At 39.6% G+C, this 13197-nt stretch overlaps 1 protein-coding gene across 1 annotated transcript in view; it reads right to left on the reverse strand.

The window, feature by feature from the left end:
- Positions 1-13197, reverse strand: part of pdzd8 (PDZ domain containing 8) — a 69735-nt gene that overhangs the window by 38474 nt on the left and 18064 nt on the right. Inside the window, exon 2 of the mRNA XM_036593174.1 lies at positions 3281-3406. Coding sequence (XP_036449067.1) covers positions 3281-3406 — 126 coding nt within the window. The remainder of the gene's footprint in view (positions 1-3280; positions 3407-13197) is intronic.

Consider the following 13197-nt stretch of genomic DNA (forward strand, 5'->3'; position numbering starts at 1 on the left):
TTTACAAAACTTTTTAAAAAGGTTCTATATAGTACTATCTACAGCACATTGTCCATCAATCTGAAGAATGCTTTCACTATGCAAAAAAACCCTTCAGTCATACAAAGGGTTCCTTGAATGTTAATGGTTCTTTATAGAACTGTTTTCTTTACCACAGAACCCTTGAAGCATCTTTTTTAAGAGTGTAGGTGAAGCTGGAGTCAGTTACTTGTCAGCTTCTTGTTCTAATTTTCCCATTCCACCTTAAATGGTGCAGCAGTTCTGACACCTAAAGTGCCAGAATGTAACTGCTGCACCATTTAAGGTGGAAAGGGACATTTAGCTAGAGACATTAGCATACTATTAGCAACTTTTTATGCTAGTTATAAGGAACAGGACCATATTACATTGTAATTACATTAAACTAAGCTATACAATGGTTATTGTACTTTTTAATGGAGAAAATTCTCACATTTGTGGGTTTCTTTGGTCACTTTTGCTCCATCTTGCCAGTTTTCTTTTTTTCATAACCTCCATTTGGAGGGTCATGTAGCCCTAACACTTCACCCTACCCCTCTATCTCAACAAGAATCAGGACACCCTACCCCTAGGAGTGAACACACAAATCAAAGGGTAGGGCTAAGTGGTAGAGGGGAGGGGTGAAATGTGATTGGGCCAAAGAGTGACACACTAACCACTCAAAAAGCTGATATTTAGACGTGATTTGTATTGTTTACTGCGAGTGTAACAACGTTTGAAGCTTATGATTATTTTATCTTACATAAAGTATTTAGATGTTTGTGTTGCTTCAGAGCAAATGAATCGTTTGACCCGTGCACTGCTCCCAAAGGCCCTCCCGCTCTACTTCCTCTCAGTGTCTGGAGCTGCTCTCTCAGTCAGTGCTGGGTTGGGTTCATAATGACCAGATGGAGTTTATTATTCATGAGCTGCTCTTTCTGATCACCACTCTATCACCAATCTCACACGCGCCGGTGACGTGGACGCTGCTGCGGTCATATTGTCTGCGTGAGAGAGGAAGCGCAGCAGCTTGCAGGCAGGCGTTTAGGATTTCACTGCACTGGCCAGCAGCAGGGCGGCTGGTGTGAACGGGCTAGCAAGGCCACGTCCTTCGTCTCTGCCACAGAACAAACGACAAGGTCATTTTTGGCACCTACATCGCTTTACTAGCTGTTAAGAAATGACCAGAAGCTGATTATGAGGACAGAACAGCCGCACCACCAAGAGTTTAGGGTAGGTTCATTATTTAGCATCAGGGAAACAGAGTTAACCACTTTTTTTCAGTGTTCTGTGAGTCACTCTTTAGCTTTATTCCAGCTTCCATTCTTTTCAGGAGACTCACTTTCAGCTCCTCAAAGAATCTGCAGACACACATCCAAAGTTCAGTCTTAGAAGCTGGTTGATCCTTTTCTGAAGTAATCAAACACATTCAGTGATGTTGAGGTCTGGACTCTGGGGTGGTCAGTCCATTGTTCAGCTTCTTTGTTTGATGTGTCTCCTTTTCTCACTGAGGTTCTTCTTGACAGCTACACATCCTTTCAGACCCACAGCGCTGAGTTGTCTTCTCACAGTGGAAAGATGGACAGAAACACCTGTGGATGATTTCAGATCTGGAGCAGCTTGATTTTCTCCTCTCTCTCAAAGATGAAAGCTTCAAGTGCTGTTTATCTGATGGGGCAGTTTTGGTGTCTACCTGGTCTTCCAGGTGGTTGTTAGGAGCCCCATTTTCTCTGTAGCTTTTAATCAGCTTTTGAACTCCAGTTCTGGGAAGTTCTGTTTCTTCTTCCTTATGCAAGTGGATTATCTTATATCTAATCTCCTAATCTAGATTCCCTGAATGTCAGATGAAGCGGCAATAAACAGGACTGCAACCAAACAAATGACAGCCAAAGAACTGAAAGAAACTAAATCAACAAAGCCTGCGTTTGTGGCGCTGAGCTGGCTGTGAAGCGTAATTTAATTTGTGAGTACTTGGAGACACAAAACACAACACACTGCACTTATTTAGCGCCTACAGTCTGGTGCCATACACTGAACCATAAATAATACATACATAAATAAATAGGCAGATTTTTTTTCAGGCAAGTAATTAGCAATCTCCCAGTTTACTATTTCGATTTTGGCCAATCTGTGTTGCAGTATTAAGAGAATAATATGGTGAGGCAGTTAAGAGCACTCATTAAACAGCCAGTCGCCTCTTACCTTTAACATAGCACTTTTTAAGATCTGTGTTATTTAAATATTTATATTTATATTATGACTCTGGCTGCTGACGATGTGCTAGTGCTTTACATTTGTCTATTTAGCTCACACTATGACTTTATAATTATGTTATTACATTTAAACATACACAATGCAGCATATTAAATGCCTGGGGGTGTTTCTAATAAAGTGGCCAGTGAGTGGAAGCACAAGGTGGGTGTTTCTAATAAAGTGGCCACTGAGTGGAAGTACAAGGTGGGTGTTTCTAATAAGGTGGTCAGTGAGCAAAAGCAGAAGGTGGGTGTTTCTAACAAAGTGGCCACTGAGTAAAAGCACAGTGTGGGTGTTTCTAATAAAGTGGCCAGTGAGTGAAAGTACAAGGTAGGTGTTTCCTATAAAGAGGCCATTATATGGAAGTACAAGGTAGGTGTTTGCCTCCATGGCTTAAACACATGACTGCAATGTGGTGTTGACCAACTTGTTTTTGTAACTTGTATTGTGTAACTCATGAATGTGATAGTGAAACTATGAAGCAGTGTTTTCCAGCTAGTAAACTGACCTATTCAGTGTAAGAAAGCGCTGAGCTGAACACAAAGTAACTTTATCAGCTCAACCTCAATGCTGTCCTACACCGAACCCAAACATATGTTATCTTAGAGTTCCACTAATCCAGCAGCTTTGACCTCTTCAGCCCTGAGTCAGGACTGTGGAGATATTAGGATAAAGTGTTGCTGATACAAACGTGCTTTGGTTATCTTAGCTGGAGTGACAGATAAAGGACAAGTCTGGCAAAAAATTCCCCCCTTATCCCATTCAAGACCTGTTCAATGTCTGAAGATTGCTTCTTTAGTTGTGCTTTGAAGCTATAAAGCTAACGGAGCTAATGGAAGCTTATGTACACCAATTAGCATGGTGCTAAATGCAGCCCTAAATCATCATGCTTGCCTCAAACTGTGTAGAGTAGTTTAGTATCTCTAACAGACTTGATTACGTGGTTTCTGACGCTGTATAACACACTACGGAGGGGGGGGGCTGTATGCGCTTTCTTCTGCACCAAACTATTCCTCTAATATATCTTTACCTGCTACATTCAACAAGTGTGACACGGAGACGTCCCTCCACCAGTCGTGAATCCTGAACTGATAAATCCGAGTCACATGACGAGGCCGGCGACGGCTGCACTTGGAATGGGAAGAAGGGCTTGTACCTGTCAATCAAACAGAGAAAAGAAATTGGTTAATAGCTACAGTTTCATCTGAACATTTTCTGATAGTTCATCGAAACAAGGAAAAATTGTGTGGAAAGTGCAGATTCTAAACTATTAATCTATACCACATGAGTGTTTTTACGTAGAAGAGGAGATATTTTATAATGCTCTGAATCTGACAAGCTATTATTGTGTGTAGTCTTGTTTTGCATAAAGAAAAACATCTTTTTCCCCCTCATATTTGTCACTTTAGACAGCAAAACAAGCATAAAAAAAGTCAGAAGTTAAACCTGTACAGAATTTAAACTTAACGTTAATGTAATTAATCATGTAACTACATAAACGCACTATACATCCAGAGGTACATCCTTCCTAATTATTGAGTGCAGGTGTATAAAATCAAGCACATAGCCTTGCAAACTCCATAGACAAACACTGGCAGTAGAGTGGGTCGTACTGATGAGCTCAGTGACTTTAAATGTGATACTGCCACAGCATGACATCTTTGCCACAAGTCAGTTTGTGAAAATGTCTACTTTGCTAGACTGTAAGTGCCATCATTGTGAAATGGAAGCATCTAGGAGCAACAAGTAAGGAAGTGGTAAACCACGCAAACTCACAGTGCGGGGCCACAAGCACCGAGGTGTGTAAAAAGCGTCTGTCCTCCATCATATCACTCACTACGGAGTTCCAAACTACCATTGGAAGCAACATCAACACAAGGACTGTGCATCAGGAGCTTCATGAAATGGATTTCAATGGCTGAGTAGCTGCACACAAGCCTAAGATCACTATGTGCAATGCCAAGCGTCGGCTGGAGTGGTGTAAAGCACTGCCACTGGAGCAGAAACGTGTTGTCTGAAGTGATGAATCACGCTTCAATATCTCCAGTCTGATGATGAATCTGGGTTTGGCGGATGCCAGAAGAACATAACCTACTGGAATGCACAGTGCCAGCAGTAAAGTTTGGTGGAGGAGGGATAATGGGCGGGGGCTGTTTTTCAGGGTTTGGGTCCCTGCCTCCAGCTTTGTGTCAGCAGTTTGGGGAAGAGCCTTTCCTGTTCCAGTAGGACTGAGCCCCCGTGCACAAAGCGAGCTCCAGTGGCCTGCACAGAGCCTTACCAAGGCTGAGCTCAATCAAAAATGGTGGGCCGCCGCCCCAGTACAACACAAGTTGCACATGAGTTTTCACTAATTCAGACTTTTCTAGAAGGTGTTAAACAGACCCTCTGTCTGTTATAGTGAACCACCCATGGGCTGAACTGTAACACTGCACTTTCTTTTTTATATAATATGAATATAATATATAATAAAACATTATGTTCTAGATAAAGTACATTCATTTTATTCTAATATTATATAGCACTAATATGTTAATAGATAACTTAGATTATTACTTTAATTTTGTTATTATATTTACAATTATATTAGGTTGCCTTGTGTCTGCTTTTTATCTTTATATCCACTAATGTTGTGATAATAATTTTATATAGTTTTGTAATTTTACACACACACACACACACACACACACACACATATATATATATATATATATATATATATCGCTGATGTCGGAACAAAACCTCATATCTCCAAAATGATAACTTTACAGGAGAAGGAAAAAACATACTTTACTTTTAATGTAAGTCAATGGAACCTGAATTTTTTCCAAGTAATTTTGGGCCGTTTCTTTTGGTTCATTCAACATTAAATTTACAGACAACGTAAAGGGAAACAGATACTTTCCATTTATGTGAAAAACTGAAAAAACAACAAAACTTTAGATATGGGGTGACCCTAACTCACCCATATCTCGCACATTCTCATGAACCACAGGTATATGTGATATAGAGCTGTTTATCCTGTTCTGAGCCACACAAACCACATCGGCTCTCCCACATTCTCATCAAACCCCCCCAGTGTAACTGCTGAAGTGTTTCCTGACTAAAAACTCCATCATGAGCAAAACCTTCATCATGAGAACTCACTCGAGTTCAATATGTGATAAAACTCCACACTTTCACCAGCAACTCTGAACACTGTCACTGTACACACACCAAACACTAACCAGAATAAACCCAGAGGAGAGAGAGACACACACACACACGAGAGAGAGAGAGCGAGAGAGATATACAGAGAGGGCAGGGAAGAAGAGAGAGAGGTGGGGAGAGAGAGAGAGAGAGAGAGAGAGAGAGAGAGAGAGAGAGAGAGAGAGAGAGAGAGAGAGAGAAATGTGCACAAAATGCTCTTAAACTAAAAACAAATCTATCATCACACATTACCAATATTCACTGATAATACAGGCCTAATTTACAGATTTATCAAAACTGCATTATTACTGTAGTGACTGGAGTGTGTGTGTGTGTTCAGGGCAGAGGTGAGTGTTGATTAGGGAGTGTATGTGTGTGTAATTTGGGTCTCAGTGTGCAGAGGGCTGAGTGGGTCAGTGGTCCTGTGTAAAGCAGAGAAACAGGAGACAGACAGACACACACACACACACACACACACACACACACACACACACACTGTTGGTGCTACTTAATTGGAAAACATGTTACAGTTTGTCCCGGAGCAAATGAAGGCCAGACTGGACAGACCTATCACTTACAAAACACACACACACACACACACACACAGATACACACACACACACACACACACACCAGCATTAAAAATTCAGTACTTACCAAATAACACCCCCCCAACAGGCAAACACACCAACTCATACAGTGAACCTGCCTCCATCCCTTCCTCTGATTACTATCTACCACCTACATATATCAATATTAAAGCGCAGTAAAAAACACAGGCATTCAGTGTTAAAGTGTATACAGGCTTTCACAGCCTGAGGCAATAATTTCACGGTCTAATCTTTAACTTTACTATGTGATTTAACACTTTATTTGGATGGTCAACTGTAGATGCTTTGTAGTTCTGTATTTAACAAACATTCAACTAAATATCAATTCAATGCAACTAAACTTGAAGTTTAGTCTGAAAGATTCTATTAATCTAATCCTAAACCTAACCCTAACACTAATTTCAACCCTAAACCTAAACCTACTCCTAAACCTAACCCTAACCATAACCATATACTCAACTAAGTATCACCAGAAGTGTGTTAATAATTTAAGTATCTGTAGATCATCTACAGGGGCCCATCCAAATAAAGTGTGACCGAAATTGTACTATTTGGGTCAAGGACAAAGTTTTCAATATGACTTTAAAAAGAACATGGTGTGCATTTTTATATTTGAATATATATTAGAATTTCCATCTCTGTGCATTTTATATCTTAAACATAGTTACTGTTATCAAAGCTTTAATTGCCTGTTTCAGTTATTAAACTGTGCTGGTCTGTTTGCACCATTTGATTACCGCCTGACTTTTCAGACTAGTTTCAAATTAAACAGGCATCTTCTTAGACACTGTAGAAACTCTCATCCTTGAACTTGAGTTCATACCAGAGCTGGTTTATGAGGAGCCTGGGCCACTTCCTATTTCCCCCGTTATATCAAAAACAGGACTGCAAAACAGCAGAGGGCACCCATGAGCGAGTCCTCAACGAATGGGCGTGAAAGGAGCTCAACGGCTAAAAACGAAAAGTTAAAATAGTTTCTAATCGCTGGACGCTCACATTACTGCTACTCACCAGCTCACCAGCTGTTCATCCTCACAGACATCATGGATGTACATGAGGTGCCGTTTCAAACTCCTAAAGCTCTTACAAATATAACAGCAGTGTTAAAATGTTTCATGCTATTCATTGTTCAGTGTAAATGCATTATTTTACATTAAAAATGTTCAAGCATTTATAAACTATGATTTTACTCAAAATGCTCCATATTAACCCATTCATTTTGGACTCGCTCGGGAGCGCCCTCTAGCGTTTGAGAAAAGAACCACATGACTTTACTACATAATGTTAACATTCAATTTTACCTTGAAACTTTACTGTGTAACTTCACCAGAATTTTACAGTGACAATGTGACCATGCAATAAAACGGCATCATGTAACTTCAGTGTGTAACTTTACCGGGTATTTTTACTGTTTAGCTTTACTGTAAAATTTTGTGATGTAACTCTATTCTATAATTGTACTGTCTGATTTAACTTCACCATGTAACTTTACCGTCTACTTCTTTACCGTCTAATTCCATCATGTAATTCTCTTACGTATTATACCACCACATTTCACTATACACTTTACTGTGTAATCAGCGATCACGCACTGCAGAGCAGTTTTCAAGATATCAACGCAGTTTCAACTCCAGAATGTCCGGTCTGATTGGGAATGATGTGCTTTGTAGCTTTTTAATCAGACGTATGGTTTTCGTACAATTATCGTTAAATAATAATTTTGTTTTCCCATAGGAATGAATGGGTGCAAAGTTTGTGCACCCAACTTTTGTCTTGTTGATACAAGTCCATTAGCAGCATCCTATCAACCATGTAGGGAACCATAGCAACCACCTGGGATACCACAGCAACCATCAAGGACACCATAGAAACAAACAAGCAACAATCTGGGATACCATAGAAACAACCAAGCAACACCTTAGCAACCACCCGGGATGCCATAGCAACCACCCAGCAACACTCTAGTAACCGCCTGGGACACCATAGGAACCAACTAGCAACACTCTACACTCTTAAAAAGATGGTTCTTTAAGGGTTCTTTAGTAAAGAAAACGGTTCAATATAGAACCATGAACATTCAAAGAACCCTTTGCATGATTAAATGGTTCTTTGTGTCATGAAAGGGTTCTTCAGACAGATGAAAAATGTGCATGAATGTGCTATAGATAGTTCTTTATAGAACCGTTTTAAAAAGTTCTATATAGCGCCCAAAAGGGTTCTTCTATTGTTACAAGCTTGACATTGTGACATTAGAGGAACCCTTTGGGTGCAATATAGAACCATTTTCAAAAAGGTTCTACATAGAACCATCTACAGCACTTTCTCCATGAGCCCTTTCATGTTTGCCATTTTCTTTATTAAAGAACCCTTGAAGAACCATCTTTTTTACAAGTGCTTTGCTGTATGATACATATGATTTGCTACAGCAACAGCCTAGCAATTACCTGGAATACCATAGCAACCACTTCACACCTGTACAAATACCTCAGTAACCATTCGGCAACACCCTGGCAACCGCCTAGCAACTGCTTAAGCTGTGTAATCTCTCTGCATTTTGTTCAGGAAATGCACTTTTACAGTGTTACCTAAATTTGACTTGAAATTTAATTTTAATTTTACAAAGACATTTTATTGTCTAATTTTAACATTTCATTCTGCTGGGTAATGTGCCGCAGTCGAACAAGAGCTGTGATCTCTTGGGGTGAAAATGTTCAGGCTTTCAAAACCATCAGGCATCAGTCTGTCTTTTTTCTCCCTTTTAATTTCATTCAGTACAAACCACTTTTGTGGGCCAGCGTTTACTGAATGATTCATAATTGTGCCGGAGTGTCCGACGTTGCTTGGAAACGAGCATCCTCGGGCGCTTCAGAGCGTCTGTGTAAAAAACAGGGTCTATTTTTGGCTTGATTTTAGGAGGAAAACAGCCTTCAGTTAAAAAATATCCCTGTCCGGGACGAGAGGCACAAAGACGGCTTTGGTTTTGCCTGGTCTGGCTGTCGTGCTCACTCTGAAAGGCCTCAGGAAAGGTGACGTAGTCCAGAGTCGATTTACGTACTCGAGCTGAGGGAAACAGAGATATGACCTTATTCAGGGATCATAAATGAACAAACAAATCTGAGGCCCTATGATTATTCGTGACGCAGAGAGCGCAGACAGGCCACTTTGTTTACCATCCAAAATAATCAGTGAATCTACGAAGTGTACAAGAGTTTTATATGTGATGTTGAAATGATAAAATAGTGGTACACTTGGAAAAGTATGTTTTTTTTGGAAATTATTTTGCCTTATAATTTTCCACATGAAATAATAAGCTTTAAAAACTAGCTTTAAAATCTTATCTCAGAGCTGTTGCAAAACAACGTCTCAGACATCAGGCAGTGAATTCATAACCATTTTATGTAATAGCCTTTTGAGAAGGAGCTTTTAGAGGTGGACGCCTGGTTCCTATCACCACCACTGTGAACAATTCATACTAAGTTTCTCTAGAACGGAGCGTTTCACACCAAACCACTCTGAATGACTTTATCTTAACCACTGAATTATGCAGAAATTCTATATAATATACTTACATACAGTGTGTATAAGGTCTTTTACTCCATACACTCGCAAAATTAAGCTCAAACTGACTGTCAACACAGGCATCTGTGAGATCTTGCTGGTGTGGGCTCATGCCAGTTTCCTCTCTTTCAGTGATAAAAAGTGAGAGTAACTAGTGCCCCCTTGTGGAGAATCTTCAGCCTGCTAAACATGAGTGAAGGAGCATGTGTTATAAACTAATTCATTCATTCTTTTAAACATTTCCTTTATGACCCAAGTTGAGCATCACTCAAGTATAGGGCAAAAATGTAATATTGCAAAGAAATTTTTAGGGCACATGATATGTCACGACATTCATTTTTTCAGACATCTGGTCAGTTGGAACAGAGAAAAAGGAACCTAATCTTCTATTAAAAGAAGAGGTGATGAAACACAGTGGTAAACATGCCCCCGGCCCAACTTTTTTGGAGTGCGTTGTTGGCATCAAATTCAAAATAGCCATATTTTTTTCAAAATAAAATTTCTCAGTTTCAACATTTGATATGTTGTCTTTGTTATATTTTCCTTTAAAAAATATGGCTTACATGATTTGCACATCATTGTGGATATCATCAGTACTTAAAAGTCTTTAATGTTTTATGATAATGATAAAACATTATCCACCTGTACCTACAGCTAAAATAAAAGTGAAAATCTCCCACCAAAAAAACTAAAAGAAAACCAAACGTAGGTAAAAAGTAAACTGGATTTCACAGGATCTTAAATTGCAGATGATTTATCCTGTGAACTTCACATCCGCCCGCCTAAGTCTGATCAGATATTAGTGTGGCAATCATTCTGAATGTTGTAAACCTACAAACACACCCAAACACACGTGATTGGGTTAGTGGCTCTATGAGGAACATGGCCATATGGCCAAAGAGCGCACACACCTGCACTCTGACTCCCTGCAGTAATCACATTACAGCACACCTCACTGACCACACATCAAACTCACTGACACTCACACACCTAAAGCTCCAACCAGCTCTAACGCACATGCACACACATACACAGCTACTGCCAGCGTAGCTAATGAGTACTGAAAGCTTGTGTGTTTGGGCTGTTGCGATGACAAAGTTTCAACACGGCTATGTTTTGAAGGGTTCTCACTGCGATATGAGATTCCACCACCAGAAGTGTGGGGGGCTCACATACACACACACCTTCATTATTAAAAAAAACACAGCCCTGTCTTACAGTAGCTGACCTCGGTTTACCTCAACATAACAGCAAAGTGGAATGTTTCTGCCACTGCTGGGCAAACTACATATACATCACACACACACACACACACACACACACACACACACATATATCATATATATATATATGTATATAAATAAATAAATACGCATACAAATGCATACACACATCACAGGAGAGGTCAAAAACTTTCTTTACGTTTAATGTACGTCAATGGAAAGAGATTTTCTACTAAACAATTGTGGTGCATTTTTATTGGTCCATTCATCATGAAATTTTCACACAATGTTAACAATGGCTGCCGTGCTCAAATGATGTAGAAAAATGAAAATTGCAAAAAATGGAAATATGTATATACATAGAAATAAAAACTTTGGCATATTTCATTCTGCATTAATATAGCATATTTACATATAACAGAGAGAGAGAGAGCAATTTTTGAGCTCATGTGTTAATGGCAGTGTTACCCCTGTGTGTGTGTGTGTGTGTGTGTGTGTGTGTGTGTGTGAGTTGCAGTCTGTTTTATAAACCACTCGGACCATAAACACTCTAATCTCTGCTGTGGAATCCCACAGTTTCACTCTGGATCTGATCCCCCCACAGTTACATCAGAGCTGACATGATGTAACAGTTCAACTGGACTGAAACCATGACATGAGAGAGATAGAGAGAGAGAGATAGAGATAGAGAGAGAGAGAGAGAGAGAGAGAGAGAGAGAGAGAGAGAGAGATGTTATGGGGGAAGATGAGGTGGAAATACTCCAGCTGTTCTACTGTGTAATTACATAAGAGCAGTTTAGAGAAAGAGAGAGAGAGAGAGAGAGAGAGAGAGAGAGAGAGTGAGAGCTGCTGTTGGTGAATTAGAGAATTAAAGTGTCATCACACTAACGTGTACATTCTCATCAGGCTAAATGAATAACTCACTCTAAATGTAGGTATTGTGATATAAACTGAGCCTGTTTTATAGCTTCTCATTAACCCTAAATGGGATTTTTGTTCTAGATTTACTGATATGTGACTTTCACTTGTGGTTTAAAATGATTAAAATACAACCCCATTTCCAAAAAAGTTGGGACGCTGTGCAAAATGTAAATAAAAAAAATAAATAAATAAAAAAAATCAATGAGGTGCAAAATCATTTATACCCTACATTTCATTGAAAATAGTACAAAACCAACATTTCAAATGTTGAAACTGAGAGGTTTTATTGTTTTTTGCAAAAATATATGCCTATTTTGAATTTGATGCCAACAATACGTTCCAAGAAAGTTGGGACGGGGGCATGTTTACCACTGTGTTTCATCACCTTCTCATTTAACAACACTCTGTAAGCGCTTGGGAACTGAGGAGACACTGCTGTAGTTTCGAAAGTGAAATGTTTCCCCATTCTTGTTTGATACAGGATTTCAGCTGCTCAACAGTTCAGGGACTCATTTATCATAATTTTCGTTTCATAATGCTCCAAGTGTTATCAGTGGTGACAGGTCTGGACTGCAGGCAGGCCAGTTTAGCACCTGGACTCCTTTAATACAGAGCCATGCTGTTATACATGCAGAATGTGGTTTGTCATTGTCTTACTGAAATAATCAAGGCCTTCCCTGAAAAGGATGACATCTAGATGGCAGCATATGTTGCCAAAACATGTATATATTGTTCAGCATTAATGGTGCCTTCACAGATGTGCCCGTCACCCATCCCATGTACACTAATGCACCCCTATACCATCATGAATACTGGCTTTTGAACTGTGCACTGATGACAAGCTGAGTGGTCTTTAGCCCGGAGGACACAGTGTCCATGATTTCCAAAAAGAATTTCAAATGTTGATTCGTCAGACCACAGGACACTTTCTCCGCTTTCCCCTTAGTCAATTTTAAATGAGCTCAGGCCCAGAGAAGGTGGCAGCATTTCTGGATCCTGTTCATATTTGGTTTCTTCTTTGCATTTTACAGTTTTAACTTGCATTTGTGAATGCATCGACAAACTGTTTTCATAGACACTGGTTTTCATAAGTGTTTCTGAGCCCATGAAGTGATTTCCACTAAAGAATCATGTCTGTTTTTATTGCAGTGCTGCCTGAGGGCCCAAAGATCATGGCCAGACATTACTGGTTTTTGGCCTTGTCTCTTGCATACAGAGATTTCTCCAGATTCTCTGAATCTATTAATGTTATTATGTATCGTAGATGAAAAGCAAAAGTTCTTTGCTATTTTATGTTGAGAAATGTTATTCTTGTATTGTTACACTATTTGACGGTGCAGTCTTTCACAGAGTGGTGAACCCCTCCTCATCTTTACTTCTGAAAGACTCCGCCTCTCTGAGATGCTCTTTTTGTACCCAATCATGTTACTGACATGTTGCCAATCAAC

This window comes from Colossoma macropomum, unplaced genomic scaffold, assembly GCF_904425465.1.
Source record: "Colossoma macropomum unplaced genomic scaffold, Colossoma_macropomum, whole genome shotgun sequence".
Classification (NCBI taxonomy): domain Eukaryota; kingdom Metazoa; phylum Chordata; class Actinopteri; order Characiformes; family Serrasalmidae; genus Colossoma; species Colossoma macropomum.